This window comes from Dryobates pubescens, chromosome 2 (assembly GCF_014839835.1).
Source record: "Dryobates pubescens isolate bDryPub1 chromosome 2, bDryPub1.pri, whole genome shotgun sequence".
Classification (NCBI taxonomy): domain Eukaryota; kingdom Metazoa; phylum Chordata; class Aves; order Piciformes; family Picidae; genus Dryobates; species Dryobates pubescens.
In genome coordinates, this window is record NC_071613.1 from 36,980,631 (window position 1) to 37,005,308 (window position 24,678).

Genomic DNA, 24,678 nt, shown 5'->3' on the forward strand with positions numbered 1-24,678 from the left:
AAAATTCCTTGACAGTAGGCATTCAATTTTCAGTCTTCCAGCTCCATTTGTGAAACTAATTTTACTCATTGTTTGGAGAAGTTTCAGAAAAGTACTGTTAAAAACAAAAAAAAAAAATATGCTCTAGAGGAAAGACTCCCATAATCGACCTACCTTACCTTGTCAAGGAAACCTTTCTCTGTTTAGAATGGGTTGATCTTTGTGGATAATTGTGCTGTATTCTTCAGTCTTATATAATGAAAAATTAATATATATTTCATATTATAGCCAGACAAGTCATCCACTATGACAAAACTATCCAAGATTTTCTTCAACACTACCACAGTCAACAGGTTGTACTGGAACATAGGCATCTGAGCTTGGTTTAGCTCTCAGTAAAGGACAGAGAGTACATCATACCAGAAAACTGTCCTGAAAATTTCTACACATCACTTAATTTATCTTGTGAAAACTTTTTTGTGCATTGGAGCTCCTTTGATTTAATTTTGGAAAGTCTAAATCTAGAGAAAGCTTAGAGTCTGATAGACTAAATGTCACTCCCAGCTAGGGAGTTGAGACCAGCTACTACTTTTCCCTTTAGCTGATTTATGTGAAAGCAGCTTCAGATAACTGCTTTCCTGCATCAGCATGAAAGTCACAATTCTACTAGAGACACCACAAAAAACGTGGCTGGGCTAATCTTGGAGGATTTATCATGTCCTCCCAGCCACCTTCTCATAAGAGCTACCCTCCTGCAAAGCTCAGGATAGAAAACCAGGAATTCCATGTGCATTGAAATGGGCTAAACAGACCCTAGGATAGCTCACAGAACCTTGCAGCAATCATAAAACTACTAAATAAACTATAGTGAAAGTAACCATCTCTCAGTATTAGGTGTTTCTCTAACTTTACCACTGTGTCTGATATACAAGTACACAGTTTTCATTCCTAGAAGTTTGAGGGGTACCTTCACTGCAGCAAGGACATATTCAGGCCAAATATAATTTGCTGCCTTTGTTACAGAATGCTTGCACAGCACAGGTAGGGGAATTACCTGCCAGGCAGGCACATTGGGTTACTACAAAATCTTTGATCAGATATGGTTTTGCTGGAATACTTAATTTTCAAAATGAAGTTTGCATTGACAGGGCAGGAAATTTGCAAACATAATGGCAACTGTCATTTTGGAATTAGTTTTCATGCTTGCTTTTTTTTTTTTTTTTCCCAAGCCACAAAAGAATTGCAATTTTCCAATAATGTTAACATTCTATTTCAATACCTATTGAAAAGCAAGACGATTAAGTATTTTTATTAAAACAGGTTTTTTACCCCTCCACTTGTTTTGATAGTAGTTTTATGAAAAAGAATTTATTTCCCTGAATTCTAAATACATTCTCCTTTGATCTCTCAAAATATGAGACAATTTTGAAAGGCTTTCAAATCACAAGAGAAGCCATTTGAATTTGGGATGCTGGAGATAACTGCTAAGAATTTAGAGACATTCTTTCTTACCTGTCATGTATTTTTGGACTGAGTTCTAATACTTAGAAGCCTTACGGGTTAGCTGATATGGCACAGAGAATAAACCTGACCAACAGATGAACTCATGTGCAGATTACTTATTCAGTGAGTGAGGCAAGGTTTGAAAGGAGGAGGTGGAATGTAAGCCTGGAATTGTGACTCCAATTCAACTGCTTTTGTCAGCTATTCTTAGCAAGCCACAATTACCCAAATCTCTGACTCAGCATTAAGAACAATTTAGCAATCTAGTCTTCAACTTTGATAAAAACATAAGGATTTTAACATAGTGTTGTCTAGATATTTATAGTAAATAGCTAGTCACATCTCAAAAATGTTTTAGTATTGTAAGTCAAGATAAATATACTCTGCCATCATACATACACAACGTAGACATTGTTCGCTCCCAAACAAAAGATTTTATCCTATAAACAGTATGCCAGAAAAACTTCCACTGACCCTACTAGCCTAAACTGGGACAGCTGGCGTGAGGCCATGAATTTTTCTTCATGACAAATTGTATTACTTAGCTGAGCAAGGAAGTGCAATGTAAACTAGGCAAATTCTGAATGGGCCTCCTGATAGTTTTAGCAGCAATACTGTAGGAGACAGCTGAATGTCCAATGCAACATATATCTCATTATCAATACACCAGAAAAAGAATAGCAATACTTCTCTTCTAAAATATATTCCTATTAAAAGGCAGCAAATAGAGATTTTTGAGACCATTTATTACAGTTTATAGAATAACAAAAAGCTACTCATTTAAGTTTTTCATTTCAAGAGTCTTATCAAGAAACAAAATTCTCACTGAGTATTCTTTCCAGCTGAACTGCAGTTAGACAGCTAAATCAGTAATGCAGTACAACATAGTCATAATAACTTGGTGAAGCAGAAAAGACCACCTGCACTACCATGAATATGACTAAAATAAAGTGTGAGCAAAAAGCCTCTAACAGTGTCTAATGCCAGAAAACATTGTGAATGGTATTTTCAAGAAGCTGAATGCAATTGATGAAAATAAAGTTAGAGTATGTTTCACTATTGATGCAATAAACTTTCAAAATTGTTTTATAAACTGCCTTACAACCCAGTTCTCTGTGCATTTTAAAATAATGTATTGTTTTTTTATGTACTTCACAAAATCAGTTTGTTCAATTGTACTTAAGTAAGCATGTTCCCAAGGTGCACTGTGCTGAACATCACTGTGCAGATTGAAAAGTGGCACCTCTAGCAGCTCTTTAAAACATGCATGACTCTGCTTTTATGTAATAGAGATTTCTGTCTACTGTACTGTTGTGTATGTATATGCATTGGATTAATAGATTCAGTGCTAAATATTTGGAATTCAACAACCTTTTTCAGAAATTGGCAAGAAAAGGAGGAAATTTTTTTTATATAATTTTGCATGGATTTACATTTTAAAGTAGTAAAACAACAGTGGAAATAACTAGCCAGATTTCTAAACACTGAAATGTTATCATTAGAGTCTCAGTATTTCTTTATTATTTGATACATTTTAAATTGCATGGATTAAAAAAAGAAAAAGTACAAATGATAAGTTGAGAATATTTTCAGATGTCACAGAATTATTCTGAAAATTATATTAGAATTACAGCCATATCCTATGATACTGAGTGGCCAAGTGACAAAACAGCAAATGAAAATTTTAACAGGCATAATAATAAAGAGTAAATTATCTGCTACCAGTCAAGAAAGAAATCTCTCAGCTGTCATGAAAATATCTTAAGCTAGCACATGCTGCAATTGAATATTAGGAATTAGAAGGAAAGGAAGTAAGATCAAAACAAAACTTCTTTGTCACTTCATTGATCCCTGACTCTGGAAGTAGCTCAGGCCACTGTCGAAAATTATCACATTAGAAATGAAAAGGAATGGAGAAGAGTGAGGGTGATCAGACACACTATGGCTACCCTAGTATTCTTCAGGATGGAAAAGAGGTATACAAAGAGAATGTAACAGATATATGAAAAGCTACAAATATTACTGAGATTATTAAAAGGGGGCACCTACTAACAATTTTTCCTATCATAAAAATCACGCACCCTCCCCGAGGCAACAGTTTTACAGCAAGCAAGGGGAAATACTTTTTCACAAAGGTATGCTAAAATTATGTAATTGTTTCCCATAGGGTACTACCAAAGTACAACTGTTTTCAAAGGCACTGAGGCAAATTCATGAAGGAAAGCTACACCAAATTTTAGCTTCATGGTTCGTACAAAATCTCTGGCTCAGAGAATTTATGAACTGCAGATAGCAAGAAACTGAGTAAACTTACTGGGAGAAGTTACACAATGGAGCAGATCTGAAACTCCTCCATGTATCCACTTCTGGATAATAATACAGGAACTAATGTGTGCTGGATGGACCTGTAGTAACTTTAGCTCTTACAGAGTTTCCCTTACAAAATGCAGGGCAGTTTCACTTTCACTGATTTCAAATTCAAAGTAAATTCAATACTAAATAGATAGGACACATTTTGAAACTTTAAATGATTAAGCTATGCCATCAATTACTCTACACTTACTGCTGGCTGTAGGCATCAATGAAAGATATTTGAAAACATTTCAGTATGAGATGATAAAATTGAGTGCTAGATATTAATGAACATTAGCTAGCTGCCAACTGACTGGAGGCGGAGGGGGGGGAATGAAATCTTATCCAAAAATAATTTGTTATCCCAGGACGGGGGAATAACAAGACATTTCATGGTCTTCACTGAGAAATCATTTGCTATTGATTCACTGTGGAAAACATGCATGTAGGAAAGTGATGAGTGACAAGAATCTATTAGATAAGTCAGATTGTTTATGCAATGGCATCTGGTCATTTCAATCACTACATTGTGGGTTGGTTGTTTTTTTTTTGGTGGTGGGTTTTTTGTTTGGTTTTGTTGTTTCTGTAGAAGGGGGGTAGTATTTTTTTCTATGATGTTTACCGCGTTTTCTGTACATCAAAGTCTCTGTGCCTCCTTCTGTGTGTTCTGTTACAAAATATCCACAAAAATTTCCTATCTGGGTTTGATTATTTTTTTTTCAAACAGACAGTCTGTACATTTTGCAGTTCTTCCTCTATATTTTCTTGATTTGCACCATACTTTGCACTTCCTCTCAACTACTAATATTTCTTACTATTATACAGTTTCCCACACACTCCAAACAGCCTACCCTGTCATGCCATATGCCAAGACATACCAAGTCCCTCCCATTTGCAAACATACAAAAGACAATTTCATTGTATGTGTGCAGCTGAGGTTTGAGAGATGTGTCATAGCTTTTCTTCCTGAATGTTCCATTACTTTTAATTTTAAACTTATTCAAAATAAGTATTTCACTTAATGGTAAAATTTAATATAGGAAATAATTGTGGCAAAACTGATGGGCACCATGTTGGGCACCAATTAATTGTAATGTGGTGGGTTGAAAATTCCCCTCAATATTAAATTGCCAGACCAGGTCAGCTGGAAGCAGATGAAGCTGTATTTACAAGCACGACTGCAATCTACAATGAAATGCAATGATTATAAACAAAATATACAATATTTACATATATTTACAGGTGTTTACACTTGATAAATAGCACAAGAACTCCCCTGGACAAACCAGGGGAGCCAGCAACAGTTTTCCCTTCCCTGCTCTCTACCCCCCTGGACACGGGACAAGAGAAAGAGCAGAGTTGTTTGTTAAGATACTCAGCCACAACAGAGAACACAGCCAAGGTCAGCAAAGCCAAGCAGAAGCCCAAGTTAGTATCTCCCAGAGCAAGGAAGATGAAAAGAGATACTTTACCGATCTAAATTTTATGTCTGTTATTTGTCCAATGGGATTATTTTGAGCTTATCATTATTTTCCTTTTCACACACAAGAGTGATTTCTTTACATTCTACTACTTTCTGTTCAAGATCTGTGGAAAATCTTCTAGGCAAACCTTATTTTTCCTTCCTGAAGGATTAACACTGACGTCTTCCTGTTTAATTTGTAGCCAATAAATCAGTAAATCAGCAGTACACTTTTAAGCACATGGAGTTCCACTAATAATAGAATCCCCAAATATCTGTTTCACGGTAACAGCTGCCAAGCAAAGTAGTTTGATGTGTTTTCTAGCAGTTTTGTATAAATGCATAGATTTTTAACTTAGAAAGGACAATTGGAATAGCTAACCTTATCTCTTTTAAAACAAACTGTAGAATCAATGCTATGACTACTCTGAGCTCAGTAACCTAGAGCTTACTGAAGTATGAAATCCTGTAACATTATGACCATAACAGAGTTACAACTATATAATATTACCATATTTATGCATTCCACTGCTAAGGATTGTAATTTATTAGGAGTGGGTCTTTTTTTGTTTTTTTTTGTAGCTATTATTATGCACTCTGACTGTGTGTGAAAAAAGCAGGTTTTCACAACAAGAGACTAATAGGTAATATTTTCTTCTTTTCTGCAGGCAGACTTTTTGGGTTCCGGTTACCTGGATTGAGACTTCTAACATACCGAAAGCAGTCCTTACCACAGGAAGACCCTGATGCAGTGATAGTTGACTCATCAAAGCACAGTGATGACTCGGTGGCGATGAAGCACTTTAAATCACCTACAAAAGAAAGCTGTAGTCCTTCAGAAGTGGATGATACAAAAGCACTGATTCAACCCAGTAAATGTTCACCTTTGGTTAATATATCAGGACCTCTTGACCATTCATCACCTAAACAGCAATGGGACAGACTTTACCCTGACATGATACAGACAAGCAATCCACTAACCCACTCCAGATCAAAGGAAAGCATTTGTAGTATACGAAGAGCCTCTTCAGTACATGACATAGAAGGCTTTAACGTCCATCCCAAGAGCACTTTTAGGGACCGTCATGCAAGTGAAGGTATGGTACAAAGTCAACCAGTACTCTTTGATGTACTAATAAAGGGATTATTGCAATTTTTCATAGCAATTATCATCCCTTTTAAAGCAAAATTGTAATCAGATGTATCTGTTCAAAGGTACACTAAAAATATTAAGGGCCCCAATATACCCAAATATTTATACTAATACTGCTTTTCATGTCTAAGCAGGTTGCTTTTTGAGCATCATCTGCCTCCTGTATTGGGGTATAGCAAAATCAAGCCCAACATTTTTAAAAGGTATTATCAGTATTTGGAGGGCAATCATAGAATCATCCAGGCCAGAAAGGACCTTTAAGATCGAGTCCTGCCAATTCACCACTCCACCAAATCTGTCATTACACCATGTCCCCATGCACCAGATCTATATGGCTTTTAAACACATCCAGGAATGGTGACTCAATCACCTTCCAGGACAGCACATTCCAGTGGCTGAAAATTTTCCTTGAAATTTTTTTTCCTAATGTCCAGTCTAAACCTCTCCTGGTGCAGGTTGAGGCCATTCCCTCTCATTCTATCATTAGTTACTTGTGAGAAGAGACCACTGCCTACCTTTCAAGTAGTTGTAGAGAGCATTAAGGTCTTGCCTCAGCCTCCTTTTTTGTAGACTAAACAGCCTATCGTGGTTTGAGGCCTATGCCCTAACCATAGAGATGATTCCTTCAGAGTGCCAGGGGATACAAAGATCTGAACAGTCCAGCCCAGTGGGTGCACACAGGAAATTATGTTATTCCATTCCCAGGATGCCTGTGTCTCCCATTTATCTGGGAAGAGCACAAGCTGTCCTCACCCTTCTTCCTCACTCTCTGCCTTCATAGCTGGCTCCCTTATCTTTGGATGCGTGGGACCTGGGCCTGGAGTGGCCTGGCTGGGGCCCAGAGCTGGCAAGCTGCATTTTGAGCTGCATCACTCAGGTTTGGTATGCGAGGGGATAGAGAGGCATGGTGGAAGGCATTTGAGGCCTGAGATTTTGGTCTGGTTTGGAGGAATGTGTTCAGAATCTTCAGCCTGAGGTTTTTGGAGAACTGTGGCCTATGGATTTTGTGCATTTTATACGCTTTGCACTGTACCATGTAGTTGTGATTAGTATTTCCATTTAAACTTCTATCCAGTCAAGAATGGAGTGCTTTTACTTTAACTACCCTGAGGAGGGTTAAAGAGAGCCCATCTCACTCCTTAAAGTGAGACACAGCCCCAGTTCCCTCAGCTGGTTCTCACAGGATTTGTTCTCCAGGCCCTTCACCAGCTTAGCAGCCTTTCTCTGTACACACTCCAGTGCCTCGATGTCCTTCCTGTACTGTGGTGCCCAAAACTGAACACAGTACTCGAGGTGCGGCCTCACCAACACTGAGTACAGAGGGACAATCACCTCCCTGGTCCTGCTGGCCACACTGCTTCTAATACAGGCCACAATGCCATTGGCCTTCTTGGCCACCTGGGCACAGTGCTAGCTCATGTTCATCCTCCTGCCAATCTGTACTCCCAGGTGCTTTTCTGCCACACAGCTCCCTACCCTCAGGCAGGACAATACTCCCACCTAATTTTGTGGATGAATCATGAGATCAAGTTGCAATTGCATGCACAGTGCTATCCCATACACACAAATATTAGATTTTCTTTGACTGTCTGAAACCCTACTTCAGAGACTGATAAGGTGGGAGTTTATTTTAAATCTTTAGTATGAACATTTATATTCACTGATCCAATACTAAGACATGCCTTTTTTTCTCACACTGTAAAAATGTCCTCAGCAACTCCACTGAAACGTTTTGTGTAATGCTTGGTGAAATGGTGAAATGCTTAGTGTAAAATTCATATAAGTGTGATTTTTCACTTTGTGACAGTATATTCTTACAACAAATTTGCAAAGATGTTTTCTCTGTCTTCTTTTTCTTCTGATTCTCCTAATTACATAAAGTCATAGAGTGTAGTTCATGATTTCTTGTTGGTGACAGGGAGTCTGAGAAACTGGGAAAACAGTTTAGTAAACAGAGATCTGAAAATCTTGGGAAGGGAGAGCCACCTTTGAAACTGTCTTTTGCAGAAAAGTGCCACATGTTCAATACCTTTGCAGCTCCTGGTGGTCTAATAACTTGAATTGCATACTTTTTATTCAAGGCAGATGACACGGAATGTATGGAGAATTTTTTAAGATTTAAAAAATACACATCATGGAATACTCTGTCCAGATTCATAAATTAGCAAAAAAAAATCATTTCATTTTCAGTGATTATATGGTTTTGTCTCTTTTTCTTCTATTCACTGAGTGCAAGTGTAAAATGCCTTTAAGTTCTCATGCATTTTGGAAGATCCACATCGAGAGTTCTTTCCTTCTGTACATCTCCCAGTGTGTAAGTCTGAATACTCCTCTGCCACCCAAATTAAGTCCTAGAACATCAGAGCTAATTACTCCTTCCAGTTACTCTTAATATATAAATTATAATGGATAAAGACTTCCTTTCTCATTTCTGTTTCTTTTGATATCCAATCTTTTCAGTTCAAATGAACCTGAAAACTCAGTTAAATCCATTCTAAACTATATAATTTTGCTATATTTTGTGTTGGCATTCAAGCCAATATTTCAAAATCAAGATCTGGGGGGCAAAAGTCACCAAGGTTCAACCTCGGCCTGTCTTTTTGGACCACTGCATAATCTTCATCTTGGGTTCAACTTCCCCACACACTGAAAGTAGCCTTTCAAATAAAACACCTTTAAAGATATCTGGTTTGACAATTTTTGTTTTCAGAAATTTTTTCTCACTTCCCAACTGGTCACTCTTCATGTAAGTTATGCAATTTTTAAAAAAGTAACAATCAGCTTGAATATTAAGTATCTTTGGTCATGGTGGTACAAAGCTCATGCAGAAATCACCACATAATTAAATAGTTGCTGAGAGAACAACAAAAATTTAATCTCTTTCACTTAAATGCTTAATACTAAGGAAAATAATTTTTACTATGAGATGTCAATAATCCATTTGAATTTCTTTGGCCTCTCACATGATGCAATCATTTATAGTGTAAATAGATAAAACACTGCCACTCTGATTTCATCCTGTATAAGGTACAAAATAGTATAGAATCTGGCCCTAAATATAGGTCATACCTGCACATTCTGAAACAACACAGCAGAACAGAAGATGGCACTCAGAACTGAGTTGGAATTAGTAACCATCCTTAATGCCATCTGCTTCCAAGCATATTAGAATTTGGCATTTTATGCTGAAAAGCTGTTTAAATTTAGGCAGAAAGCCCTGCTTGCCTTATGCATGAGCCACAAAACCCTTTTGTTGCTATAGAACTATCCATGCAAGTTAGGAACCAGCCTAAATCACTTCCTTTGACTCACAGATTCTGAGCCAATTCAGTAGATTCTATACTAAAGAATGTTAAACCCTAAGTAAAAGTAAACTGCAATAAGTAAAAGCAAACTACCGTCCCTTTGGGCATATTGTCCCAAGGAAGTATATTTCTTATTCCATTTTTATTTTGTTTATTGATCCTAATAATTTCAAATTTTCCTGAAATTTCTGAAAAATATTACTCTGTCTAAAAATGCAGTTTGGTATTCAGAATTTTTTTTCTTTCTCTTTTAGTTAAAATAACAGTAGGCATAACAGAATTCTGACATAGTAGCATTAGTTAGCTCAATACTAACTTCAGTAATTCATCCATGGTCAAATTCATTTTCTTGGAAGATTACACAATTAAATTATGTAGCATCGTTGTCTTGCACTTTCAAATTATATGCTGAAAAGTATTACAGAAGAAAATTACAATATAAGATGCTAAGTGAATTTGAGTACTCCATTGAATCGCATTCTAAATTTGCCTATTTTACAGCAAAAGCAGAAGAACAGGAACTCTCTGCACCACACAGATTTTGTGCTTCAGCCAGCAGGAGACATGACACAAAGGAAGGGCAGTCTGAGTCATGTTGTACACACATTGATAGAGTAGCTACCTATCCAGCTGTGCAGCTTCTTTAAAAATAATAGTAAATACTAATAATAATAATAATAGCAACAACAATAGAGATCGATTCTCTTGAGAGAATTCAGGGTGGGGTGTGACCATGAGGAGACAAAGAGCTTTGCCAGTGTTACCTTACAGAAAAACACTTAAGAGCCTAAGAAATGTTAAAGGTGAGTCTTTCTCCTCAGCATTTCTCCAATATTCACTCAGAACAGGGCTGCTTAGCTTACTGCCATAGTAAAAACTTTTTTTCCTATGAGCCTTGGGCAGGCAGGGGACCTGGAGGTCTGTGCAGGGCCACCTGTACAGCCCCACACTCCATGCAGCCGGCAGGCCAGCCTACCTGCCCCTCTGTGGGTGCCTCAGCCTTAATTAATTACATGTGACTAATTACCACATCATAGATACCACTTTTGACCTCCAACCCAGTGCCTTGTTACTTTTACGGAAAGTTAGCTAAAGTTGGTCATGCTACCCACTAATCTCCGAACAGTTTTACAGATTCCCTCTCAATTGTCAAAGTGGCTTCATCTTGACTTAAAAATCTGGATAACAGAATCATAGAGTAGCAAAAATATTTCAATTCAAAATACATGCATATTTTGAAGCAATATTTTCTGCTTTTTCTGATGTAGATTTTAGTTGTCTTTTCTTCTCTCTTTTTCTTCACTTTATTATGCTGAAAACCAGATAATGGTCGCGATGTCAAAGGTAAAGTATACATCTAGACTGTGCCTTCCAGTGTTTCAAACAGCCACACTTTTTGGCATGTTACTTTGCCTGCTGTATGAAATGTTCAAATGCAACATTTTCATGCTGATCTCTCTAGGACCAGGTGCATAACTTGAATTATATTTGTTAAACACGTAGTTATTCCCTTCACTATTGTCTGAAAGCACTACCTACCAATCCCTGGAAAAAGTGAAGGCATAGTTAAACAGTCATTTGATTTAATTATCTGTTAATTCAAAAATGGAAGGGAGGGAGATAGAACGCATCATAGTTATTTAACTCAGTGCTGTTATCCTTGGGCAAAACTTCTGTTGAAGCTACCAGGAATTTAACCTGGGAAAAGGCATATAATCGGGTGGGCCCACTAATGTTATAATGTGCTTATTTTTCAGTTAACTATCTCAAAAATAAAATAATTGGTAGTCAGGAGCCTTGTGGAAGTATCTTCACTTATTCCTATTTTGTCTCCTTAAAACTAGTTTCACGTTCCTGGATGGCAGGGGGTATGGTCTCAAGCTTCATGTAGTACTAAAATGTGCATGCATGAACTTCATTGCTAATTTTATGTTTAAATAATATTTAGTGCCGTTACAAAATTGTTTGTATTCATCAGCACTGAGACACATCTTTCAGAAACAATCTGAATGTAATTCTTAAGTGACTTCCTCCATTTTGAGAAAACAATTACTAAACCGTTCCATTTAATTGCAGTATTTGTCACCAGTTTGTGACTTCATGCATGATGCAAAAAGTGTGTGTACCTGGTAAAGCCTTCTCTCTAAAACGCATGCAATGCATGACCTAGATTCTGTAAAGCATTTTGTGGACTGTGAAATCATTGCATTTGCTTCATGTGTATGTTGGCAGAATCTTGGGGGGCAAAAAATGCCACCTCTGTAAAACAACCTTTATAAATGTATTTGCTGCTGACAAAAGATGATGGATCGACAGCTCTGGAGAGTCAGATAATTTCTCCATTCATTATGTAAGCAGGGACAATGGAATCCTACCATAAAAATGAGGAGCTCAAACTTATCTTTAAAGAACCTCCTTTGTAGGGTAGGCAGAAGAATGTCATTCTCCCTGCTTATTCAATTCTTGGCCTTGCTGAACCTGCAATCAGGGTGCCAATTAATGCCAATTGTGATTGTGATTTGTTATAGTCCTCCTTTTCTGCTTCCTGCTATGAGAGCATAGCAAAGGTCTGATAGATGTAAAGGGTCAATTTAATTGCCATCAGCTTGGGCTGTACTTAAGCTATAAATGTCTTTTAGTTAATTACCATTATCAATAAGGTACATATATTTCACACTTTCTAAAGAAAGAAAAAAAAGGTAGATAAAAAAGAAAGCAAGGTTTTAATCTTATGTCTAATATCACATGGTGGGACATGTCTTGGGTAGCCAAGGACAGAGTAATTAGTTCCCTTTGGAATAGAAGTGATAAAATATTAAAATCCCAATGCAATTTAAGCATCTATAAAGGTGCTTTAAAAAATAATAGAAGTCTTACCTACTTTCTGATCATGGATTTTTCATACCTCCCTTCGTTTCCTCTCACCTTTGAGTTCTTTAGATGTCAAGAACTTGTTCATCTGACAAATAGACCCAACTTGATATTCCTGTCTAAGCCTGCTCAATATTATAAATAAATAAATAAATATTAGTTGCTACAGCTGTGTAGGGAAGTAGAGCTGAAAAACTTCAGTCTGACCATACATACATAGCACACACTAGACAAATTATCCACTTCACTAACTTGTGAAGAAATTGTGTGCAGTGTTTATTGTGAATACCACTTTTTAATAGACTCATGTAGATGATGTGAAAGATAGATTCAAGTTCTACCTGGGCTACAAGGTGTTCAAGCACAATTTTCCTTGGTAGTGTCCTCAGCACTGTACTTTTTAGCATTCCTTGTAGGGGAAAACCAGTGCTTTCTTAGTATAAGAAAGTTTTTGTAATTTAATAGTTACAACACTCACCCGTAAATTTTTGTTTATCGTTCATCAAATGATCTTTGGACAAAATACAGGAAGTTTTCAGAGCAGAACCACCAGGCTGATTTGTCCCAGAGAAGCACTTCAACTGTTAGTTTAGAGCATTGCGCCCTCCCTTGTCATCTTGAATTCCTTTCCGCACAGTGGCACAGTTTGAAATGGAGTAGTAGATGGTTTCTATCTCTGTCCCAAATTAACATATAATTAACATGAATGTAGGAGGTAGAAGGCAAGTATATAATCCTTTTAAGCTAAGAAAGCAAATTAAAAGTTTGGTTCTTCAGCAAACATTTTAAGCGAGGTGTGAGGAAAGACCAGCTCTCACTTAAAAAAAATAATAGAATTCAGCACTGCCTGAAGCATTTCCCAACAGCTATCTCCAGGCAGATGACTGATTTGAATTTCACTTGTTCACACATTGCAAATACAATGCAAGTGTTCTGCTGTTGACTCTGCATTTTACTGCATAGGCTTCATCCTATTTCATTGGTTACTGCTGAATCATAGCACCCATTACTGTTTCCCTCCCAGGAAGACAAAAAAGAATCACATTATTGTCCAGAATTAGGATGCAGTGACGTTTTCATGTGGATCCAAGACATACTTTTCAATCCCAAACTGTAGATACATTGTCACTGACTGCAAGACCTGGATTTTTTTCTTAAATTCATAACTGGATCTAGTTCTTGCTGTCTAAACAACTTTGTAGTTCTTTTTTCTCAGAAAGTTTACTTACTATGAATATTTTTCACTTGTGAATCAAATTTATGATGACAGTACAAGTATGTTGATCAGTCATATAGCTTTCTTGTTCCACAAAGGACTCTGTCCAATATGGAAAAGTATAATTATAATGAATATGAACCTCATGAAGCATACAAACCACATATATTTTTATTTCTTATGATACCCTAAAGTAGTATAAGATGTTAAAGAATATATTAAATATTATTTTAATATTCTACATATGAGTATCCCTATTTTCAACATTTTGAAATAGCAATAACAATTGAAGAAATTCATTTTGTGAGTTTGTGAAGCTCCGAAATTAAAAGGATTTAGGGAAATGTTAGTTAATATTTCTCTGAAGTATGGAGTTACTTGATGAGTTGACAGGGGTAGAGAAGGATCTACCCAATTTTCCAGTCTACCAGAAGGTGTTTTTGAACTGTCCTGTGAACGTGAGGAATAGTATGAATAAGGTACCAGAGTATTTGCTCATCCCACACACTCGTATATTCTATTTCTGCTCTTTTAAACAAATGACAATGACGTTTTTCTATTCGTCCAGAATTACAGTGCTACATACTGGCATACCTAGTAACATGAAAACAAGTACAGCTGAATGCATTATATGCTTTTCAATCTATTGAGTTTTATAAAAAATATGGGGGGCTATATGTAAAGGAAATTTCATAATTACATCCAATACTACAATTGACTATCACTAGCAATATTATTTTTACTATTAACAAGTAGTATAGTGAAAAATAGTTTTAAATACTCTTTTAACATACCCCATATGAACATTAATGATAATTTATTTCTCTGCATTTGTCAGATACTAAATATGTGTTCTGATTTTTCAGGGCCTTTTAATCATATCAAGTCAAGTCTGTTGGGATCCACATCAGATTCAAATCTCAACAAATACAGTACAATCAACAAAATTCCTCAACTCACACTGAACTTTTCAGATATCAAAAGTGAAAAAAAATCTTCATCTCCTCCTTCCTCGGAGAAAGCAATTATTGCACCTAAGGTGAAAGACCGAACGCACAATGTTACAGAGAAAGTTACCCAGGTAAGGTAATACCCATTATCTTAGTTCCTTCTCAGTTTCATGGAGAAAGTTACCAGTGTTTTGAATAGATTGTTACTCTTTTCATGAACTACCTCCAAGAGAGTTTGAAGGGCTTGAGCCATTATTTTAACTCCAATTCAGCTGCAAAAGGTAGTTTACGTTACAAACTTTTCAGCTCTTTATTTTTCAATGGGAAAAAAAGCTGTAGCATGCACCAAGTACCCCAAGTAAGCCCACTAATTTCTGTGATTCCTGTTAGTCATAAATGTTAATTTCATTCTCTTTACTTTTCCTCAGTTTTATGAATTCATTATTTGTGCAAGGTACAACATGATAACAAATGGTACATTATTGTGTCACTACTATAAGTATCATAGTTATATCTTGTAACTTCTGTTCCAGCTCTTTTCTTAATGCTCTCTCCTGTGCTTATATTTTCCATGTGTATATCAAAAGGGCTGTCAAAATGAAAGGCAGATACCTTTGGACTGGATGTATGATACATTCTGTCATAACAGGGAATGAAGCATATAATTGAAACAAAAACAAAACCAATTCAAGTTATCCTATATCCTCACTCTAAGACTAATGCAGTGCCCTCTGAAGGCAACAAAAGTATTCAGATACATTCAGTATCATTATTACATTTGTTAAGCATTGCCATATAGAGACTGACAAGGACAGGCTACTAATGTACAACATAGTGAAAAAAAATTATGACAATATGACAGCATGCCAAAGAACCTTCCTAGTCTTCATAAGTAAAGGGTGTACCCTTAAAGGCCTGTTGAACAACAAGACTGATAGAGGTTAGAAGTGCTTTGTATTAGAATGCTGATAGAAATTCCATAAGGAAGATCTTGCCAAGAGTAGCTTTTGACTTAGTGGTGTCCTGCCTTACATCAACCAGACTGCAGCTTCTCTACCATTCTGCTATGCCAGATATTGTCCATGCTCCTGCTCCATTTGATGGCTATAAAAAGGAAAGCATTGGTACTTTCCTAGAGAAATAGAAATAAAAGTTCTAGCAGTTCTATCTTTAGATCAGTTAGTGTCTAAAAAGTAATTGGTTTTTATCTTTCATATATTTTGTCTTTGATAGCTAACTGAATCTGCAATCATTGTACTTTCTTTCCTGGTCAGTTGCCAAAGATTTAATGTCTTCTGGATTCATTTTGATATGTTTGGAATTCTTTGTAATAGTTGTACATTGAAATCTTTTAGCATATACTATGGCAAAATCAAGCTCATCAGAAAGATCAAGTTTTATAAATTACGTGAGCATACATCAAGTTTGATTGTTGTTGGGGTTGGGATTTTTTGTTTTGTTGGCTTTTTTCAAAATTCTGACTATCTAATTCATGTACTAATGGCATTTTCAAGAGAAAAAAGTATATTTAACATCTGTACTTACTCTTCAAAATTAAATTGTAAATGCTCTATAAAATCTTCACACTTCACAAAAGACTTCTAGTTTAATTTACCACTGGTTTATGTATTTTCTAGATCTGTCTCAACCTACATGCATAGTACAATGTGTGTAACAAACTTTGCTAATATACCATTGATCATAACTGGAAAGAATTCTGCTAATATACCATTGATCATAACTGGAAAGAATACTGCTTTTTCTGTTAATATATTCAGGTATCAATGTTTTTAGTTGTTACTGCAGCTTAAACTTTAGGATTAGGTACCTCTAGGATTTGTACCTCCAAAGAGGTACAAATAAATTTAAGTCTATTGAATTTGATAGTCAGAGATCTAGTCAGCTAGGTATTCATGAAGTATTTAAAAATACTTGCAGAGGTCAAAAGTGGCTAGTTTTAGTCCTGTTTATGTTTCTGATCACTAGTGATTCCCACACCTTTTGTGAGTCAGCATTCCAAAGGTTCCACTGCATGTCTGCCTGGAAATATCTTTATTTAACTTTTCATAAGCCTATAGATACATTTTGTATCTGCAGATTAGTGCAAATGTGGTCTTGGAAGCTTTGAGCACAGTGTTGAGAACAGAATATGGCAGAAACATCGTTTGAGACAAGTAGGGTTTGCTCTGGTATGTAAATCCATGAAACAGAATAAAAAATATATGCAGGGCAATATGACCTAGTTAATCTATGGAACAATAGCAGTAAAAGAGCAAATGAGTATAAAATCACCATGGTAAATTAAAAGGTCATCCTTAATTGGAGCAGTGATATTCTGAAATAACCTTCTAATAAAAGATGTTAGGGCAGAAATTCCAAATGTCATTAGACAGAGCCTGAGAAATGTAGTAAAGAGACAGGTAAATTCCAGTCATATATTGCGCTAGTCAAATATCCAACCAGTCCTCTCTTTGTACTCCTTGTTGTGTATATTTCTTCTATTCCTTCCCTCAGCTTTGCTGAAAGATTTGGTCCTGACATTTCCGTTACTGTGGCTTCTCTCACTGTACAAGTCAAAACACATAGACATGAACTCTTGTATGCCCTGCATGGTGGTATCAGTGAGCCTCACAGTTGGATCAATGCCCTCTGAATTCTTTTTCATGCATCAATACATTTATTTCCACAGATAACAGCTGCATGACTTCTATCATACCCACAAGATCAAGAAGTAGTTAAGGTAGTGAAGAGAGTGAAAAAGGAGGGGGCAGCACATAGTAAACTCCATGAAGTAGAGGAATAATAATGACTAAAATAAAAGAGTCAGAGTCATTGTGTTTAGAGGCAGGCATACACTTTCAGAAAGCACTTACAGAGCAGTGACATGCTTGAACAGTAAGATTTCAGTGAAATACATTAGGAATGGGTGGGACAATAAAGTTTAGAAAATAATTTCAGAAGGAACCGAAAATGTTGTGAGATAGTGGTGGATACTTTGAGTGAAAAATATGGACTTTGAAATGCAGGTGGAGACAACAAAATGTCACTACAGAATCTAATAAATACATAAACAAATTTTTTTTAAAATACCTTCACCATCTTATCTTTTAAGTATTACAAATAAATTAATCTCTTCAAAAATACTTAGGTTATAAATTCTAGTGCAAAGACCCTTCTAATATTGTTTTACTACTTAACAGGAGTGTTCAGGCCATTATGCAGAGATGACAATTGCCTTAAGATATAGCTTGCAGTGAAGTGCTACCCATGTGAATTTCCTGGAAAAGGAGATACCACAATATGTTGGTCTTTCTCCTGGCTCTTTGCTGGTCAAAACTGCATTTGTGTAATGTAGCATAGCAAACATTTTCTGGATACCTGTTTCTGCATAACATTGACTTCTGGGCACTGAGGAGTAGCCCAGCAGGAGCTGCCAGATAGCCTTTTTTGAGAAATTTGCAATGTCATATTCCAATACAGATATTTGCTACTAAAATTAAATTGACATTTCCATTCCACTTTACTAAAAGATTTTGTTTAATATTTCACATTGTATTGAAAGGTGCTAAGCTAAACTCTTTTCTAGAATAGTCTCAGCTTACTTTTTTTGGTTGGTTGGTTGTTTTTTTGTCGGTCTGTTCAGGGGGACAGTCCAATTTCTGCACTCTTTTACACTGACAGGTTCGTCTGGTGTCCTGGCACTGATTGTTAGAAAGAGACAAGTCTTCCCAGAGGCAGAAAAAATAGACTTTTATTAAAGAAAGCAATTGGGCAAAAATTTGACATCTACCTTAACATTTTTTATGAATTCATAGAGCAGGCTTCTGACCTTAAAATTACAGTGTGTAGAGAAACAAGCGATCTTACCTTTTGTTTAAATATTGATTTCTTTTAAATCTTCTTACACATCCAGTTCCAACTGATGTATGGCTCCATAGGCATGAATTCTGTTGTGAACAAACTCAGAGCAGCGTGAAAATTAGAATAGTCAGTACCTATGCTTAATTTCAAATAAAATACATAATTCCTGAATACCCATAGATTAATACTGACAACAAACAATAGCTGGTCCAGTTCATAAACTTGTGAATTACTGGTTTCTTTATTGTGTTGCCTAAGAAAAACTGTTTTCTGGCACCTGATTATTAATGTTCAGAAATTATTGCTCCCTTCAAATTTATCAGTTTGCTGAGATACGGCATGTGGTCAAAAGACCCAGTATGTATTTATTGTTTATGATTGTCTTAATAACTGGTTTACAGGAAGATAAAATTCTTGTAAGCAATATTTTTCAACAGTTTCATCATCCACCTGTAGGAAATACATATATCTAGACAGGTTGTACGGCTAATCAATTTATAAATATATAACTTGATGGGCTATATGATTGATTGGAAGTTACAATTTGATTTGCAGACATGCTGAACACCCACAGCTTTTCTACAACTGGAGCTCTCAGTGAAGGGAGGGTCACATATGAAGTGATAGACCTTGTAGTTTTACTGCGTGTTTTTGTAATCTAGCCAGACTCTGTTCTGTCAGCCCCAAAAGATTAAGAAATAAGTAACAATATCCCCCAAGACTAGTCTCAGCCGTTGGTATAAAAAGAACTATTATATGATCATGACTTCAAATTGACCTTCAGATTTTCAGGCTAAAACAAGACTAGCAGCATCTAGGACACAGAGGGACAATATAAGACCTAAAAATAAACCAAATTATTGATCTATACGTTTTCAGCAGTCTGATTCATCTGACACACTTCGCTGTTTACAACATCATGAAATAACTCTCACACAGACAGCATTTCAAGGCTGTTCATTTTGGAAACCAAGCTGACATAAACCAGAAAATTCTGAATTAAGGAGAAACAATTTTTATATGTGTTCCAATCACACACCAAGGCATCCATATAGTATAATGAAGTTGAACGTAAGCAGATCCAAGATTCCATCATTATAGCACAGAAAGTTCAGATTATTTGTTTCTGCTGAAGTGAGGATCTTTGTTTTTCTATTATTTGCTGTCCTATTCCTTCTCAACAATCAGTTGGCATAGCTTATACAGGAATTATTTCCTTTGTTTACAATCATGCTTAGCATTCTTATGCAATAAGAATGTAAAATATAATTAGGCTCTGCAATTACTATAGATGTAATTACAGAAATAATATAAATGTGTCTGATTTCATTGTCATTCAGACATTGTGACACATGGTATGTGAAAAGTAGAGTAATGGCAAAACCAATTAAAATACCAGTCTGAGGGTAGTCATTTATACCTGTGCAAAGGCATCACCAAAACTGGAGAACAGGCTCTTTGCACCACATCAAGTTGCTATACAAAGTGCATGGAGGCAGTAAATAAAGCCCACTGTTTTGATCAGTTTCACAAGTAAACTACATTTTCATTGGAATCACTTTCTATTTCATCAAGTAATCAAGTAATGTGAAAGGTAAAATATTCCTTACTTTCAGCAGAGCTGCTTTCTCTTTGTCACAGCTGAACAGGCTAAGGCATTGGAACTGCTATGGTGTTTTGAGATTTCACAACATATGGTAGAAATGGAGCAGTCAGAAAGCCCAGCTGCTTTGAAGTATGTAACCTGAATGCATCTTTAATTAATCTAAGATCTACTCTTCTGGAAAAAAAAAGAAATTACTTGATTGCCATGTCTTAGAGAAAAGTATCCTGTCTATTCAGAGAACTACACTTCTGTGTAATCAATGTTTTGTTTGATCTCTTTGTTATTGCTATCTTGAACCAAATACTCCGCAATCTGTTCTGTGATGCTGACATGGAACGGAGTATATGATTATTTTTTTTGTTTTGTTTTTAATACTGGATCATTTTCCAAAGCAACATTCTTCTTTTAATCCTAGTAAGTGGAAGGAAATAGGCAGACATGGGCTTTTAGACTGCATTGTAGTTTTTTCAGAAAATAATGAATTTGATTAATATATTGAGAGTGTAAGAACTGATGTTCTACAAAGCAAGTATAACTGATCAAAACCACAGTGTAGGCAGCACATAACTAAGCCCCATTTCTGTAGACTAGAGCTCTAATCCCCAAAACTCCCACTTGATGATAGATTAATCTTGAAAGTTACTAAACATGGGAGATTACTCAGTTGAAACCAACAGTTTTGACACCCACCCAGAACTGGCCCACCATGAAGTGCAAGAAGTCAAACCTCTGATCAGCTCCTGGCAAGCCCCACTGAGATCCAGATAATTAACCCAGTCCTCTGATTCACTTGTCGAGGATGGCCTGAAATAGTACCTTTCACACATGCAGTTAGAGCTGCCTTAAAACAGGCATGAAAGGAGACACATTCTCTGTTTCACATAACCTTAAAACCATACAAAAATGTAGTGTGGAAGAGACTTCTAGAGGCCATGCAGCCCACCCTCCTACTCAAAACAACATAATTTCAAAGTTAGATCAGAGTCAGGTGGTTACCATGTTAACTCAGGAAACAGTTTCTATGTTTAGGTTAGCAGAAGCATATATTTTCCTGGAGAAAATCACCCAGTGATAAACAGCAACAGCAGCTGGTGTGCAGAGAGAGGGAAGAGGGCAGAAAGCTGTGGATCTCATGGGCTAGAAAGAGCTGGCATTTTACAAAGCATGTTGCTAACATTCAGAGTGTAGCTAACATTCAGAGTAATAGCTTCAAAAGAGGTAGTCCTGGGTCATAGTGCCAGAGTATTTTGCCTGTTACTTATCTTGCGTAAATGACCATCTGTTAAAAAATCCCCAGAAATAACCCTGGGCACCAAGGACTCAGACTCAGGACTCCTTTCCTTCCTGTCTGAGTGCTGTTACCCTCAAATGGTCTGGCTTCTGAACTCCATTCTAATGCCAGACACCTCACAAGTATGCATTGTAGCACCAATGTAAAATCTAGCTACAAAATGCCACAACCTGAGCAGGCAATATTTGGCATATACCTGAAATTGCATATTCACTCCTATTAAGAGTCATTTTCTTCAGACAAAAAAAATGCAGGTATATTCAGCCAACACTTTAATATTCATTTCTTGCAAGTAATGAGCTTTTCTTTCATCACAATAATAGCTAATACATAAAGTGAAGAACTGGTGGATAATTTGAAAGATTAAATTTTCAAGGAAATAGTTGAGTTCCCCACAACACTAATGAGAGAAATTAATGAATAAACTAAATGTGCGAGCAGAAAGTTCCTGCAATTTTCAGTTAGTAAGGTAATGATTTAACTGGTGGTAATTATAAAGCAGCTATCTTATAATTAGAAACCAGGTGGCCTTAAACATACAAAGAAAAAATACCAGCAAGGCTATTGTGCTTGTGGCTCGCTTAGAGAGTAGAAAAGAACCATATGGATAGGTTGGGTTTGATGTATTGGTAGCTGAGGAAAATATTTTCTAGCTGGGGCTTGCTAGAACATAGGATTGTTTTTTAAAAGATTAGAAATATGAAGAAAAAACAGGGCCATTAAGCCAAATAAGCACACGAATTCTGAATGTCAGCAAAATGAAGCTAATGAGAAAGTCATTCTTCTCACCTCTTATCTGTCACATGTTAGAACTTGGATAATGCTTCCAGCCTGTAACTGGTAACAGGATCAGTAGAGAAGTACGTGCTCTGATTAGTTCAAAGATAATATTTTCCAGAACAAAACATAGAACTGTCCTTAAATTATACTGAAATATCAATAAAATCACAGCAAGGGAAAAATCAGGCACCAGATGTATGAATCAAAAATGAAAGGATAATTGAATTCCAGATATTAAATTTATGAAATGGTGAGCTAATCAGTAGTAGTTAGTAGTAGCTAATATAGTTGCAAAGCATTTATTGAGCTTTAAGGATAGTATAGTTGAAGCACAGCACAACAAAAATATCTAGAAAGTATTTTGTAGAAGTGGCTATTTCAGACTGTCTAGCGTGTAAAAATATATTATGATATTCAAATTGATCTGAAATAAGGTACCTAAATTGCATGAATACTTAGTTGATATTCATAGTACAGAAAAAAAAATCAAAAAGTTTCATCTTCCACATGTCAGGGTTCCCTCGTATTAGATTTTTCTTAAATAAGTTTGTTTTTCTTTAACAGTTGAATCAATCTTCCATTGTAGCATGTGGTGCAATTATCTAAACATTACTTTAGGTATATTTTCAAGCATGAGTTTTTTTATTCAAAGAATTGCCAATTTTACATTAAGCCAGCATCTTTTTTCTATATGAAAACTGCAGTAACTACTTTTCATTTAATATCCTGGAAGCCTTCATATGAGGGTGTGGTCAACTCCCAAAGCCTATTCAGAATACCACTAATAATAAATGAGAAACATTTTTTTCTAATCTGACCATCCATCTTCTTCAAAAATGTTCTGCTTTCAAAATTAATTCTATTAATAATGAATAAACCTAGCCTCTTTTGAAACAAAATGTCATGGTTTAGATCCATCCTGCAGCTGAGCCTTAAGCAGCCCCTCGAACACAGCCCTCCCATTCCCCATTTCCTGGTGGGATGGGAAAGAATGCAAGGTGCAAAACCCCAGTGTGATGTAGTCAGTTTGATAAGCCTTTCTATATTTATATTTCATCAGTCATCCTCCATACCACTTGGCTTGTTTCATTGGCCCCTGTGTTTTATATTCATGGATAATCTGCAGTATTACCCATGGTCAAGTCCACATCTCTGTCTTGAGCCCATTTGTATGTTGCATGTCTTCCTTCATGACCTCAAGTCTCAGGAGCCCACTGAACTATTATAAATAATTCATCCTTAGGCTGCCAGTCCAAATCCAACTAAACCACTCCAATCTTGGCAGCCTGACCAACACACTGGGGTTTTTTATGTCCTTTATTGACTCAACTTTGGGTACCTGGGCATCCATGTGATGTACTTTTACCACCAGGTTCTCTACCCAAGTAATAAAATCTTGCCACAATTCAGCAGCCCAGATGGGTTTACCTCTGCACTGACAGTTTTGCTTCCATTGCTGTAACCACCCCCACAGCACATTAGTCACCATCCGTGAGTTGGTGCAGAGATAGAGTACCAGCCACCTTTCCTTCTCAGCAATATCAAAAGTCACTTGGATGAGTTTCATCTCTCCAAACTAACTCAATTTGCCTTTTCCTTCAGCACTTTGGCATCTCATCATGTAGGGCTCCACACAGTAGCGTTCCACCTTCAGTGTTTTCCCACAATGTGACAGGACCCATCAGTGAACAAAGCATATTGCTTCTCATTATCTGGTAGTTTGTTATATGGTGGGACCTTCTCAGCATCTGTTACCTCCTCCTCCTCCTCTAGCAATATCCTGAGACTTTTGCTCTCGGTCCAGTTTGTCATCATTTCCAAGATTCCTGGGTGGCTAGGACTCCCTATTCAGCTCATTATGTTATCAGTGAAAACCCACATACTCACGTGGTGTCAGTTGCATAGTGTGTTGGAGAAACCTTCCCTTCGAACACCCAGCCCATCACCAGCAGTCAGGGTGCCAGAAGAAGCTGTGCTTCACTACTAGCCATTTCCAAGGAAGCTTAAACTCCTTCATGTGCTGCTGGTACCTCTTTTTCATTTGGTGTATGGTTGGTCTCAGATCCTTTGTATCCCCACCTCCAAAATCCTAGGGATTGGCCATGGGTCTCTGAAGGGTGCTGTCTGCCAGAAGCTCTAGGTGATACCATTCTTCCTGGCTGCAGTGCAGAGTATATTGTCAGCATCTTGTCTTGCCCAGAATAGCCCAAGGGCTACTGCCTGCACAATCTCCTGTTTGATTTGTTCAAAGGCTTGTCAATGCTCAGGACCACATTAGGAAAATCATTCTTCTTCTGGGTCACTTGGTACAGAGGGCTTGAAATCATGCTGTAATCTGGGATTTGCATC

At 36.7% G+C, this 24,678-nt stretch overlaps 1 protein-coding gene across 4 annotated transcripts in view; it reads left to right on the forward strand.

Annotated features, from left to right (window-relative positions):
• The window catches only part of KCNH7 (potassium voltage-gated channel subfamily H member 7), a 217,173-nt gene that overhangs the window by 136,554 nt on the left and 55,941 nt on the right, over positions 1-24,678 (forward strand). Inside the window, exons 4-7 of one of the 4 annotated variants that reach the window (XM_054175088.1) lie at positions 5,965-6,393; positions 11,078-11,098; positions 11,599-11,622; positions 14,708-14,922. In XM_054175088.1, the coding sequence (XP_054031063.1) occupies positions 5,965-6,393; positions 11,078-11,098; positions 11,599-11,622; positions 14,708-14,922 (689 nt within the window). The remainder of the gene's footprint in view (positions 1-5,964; positions 6,394-11,077; positions 11,099-11,598; positions 11,623-14,707; positions 14,923-24,678) is intronic. The other 3 variants (XM_054175105.1, XM_054175096.1, XM_054175113.1) reach the window with 3 other exon arrangements.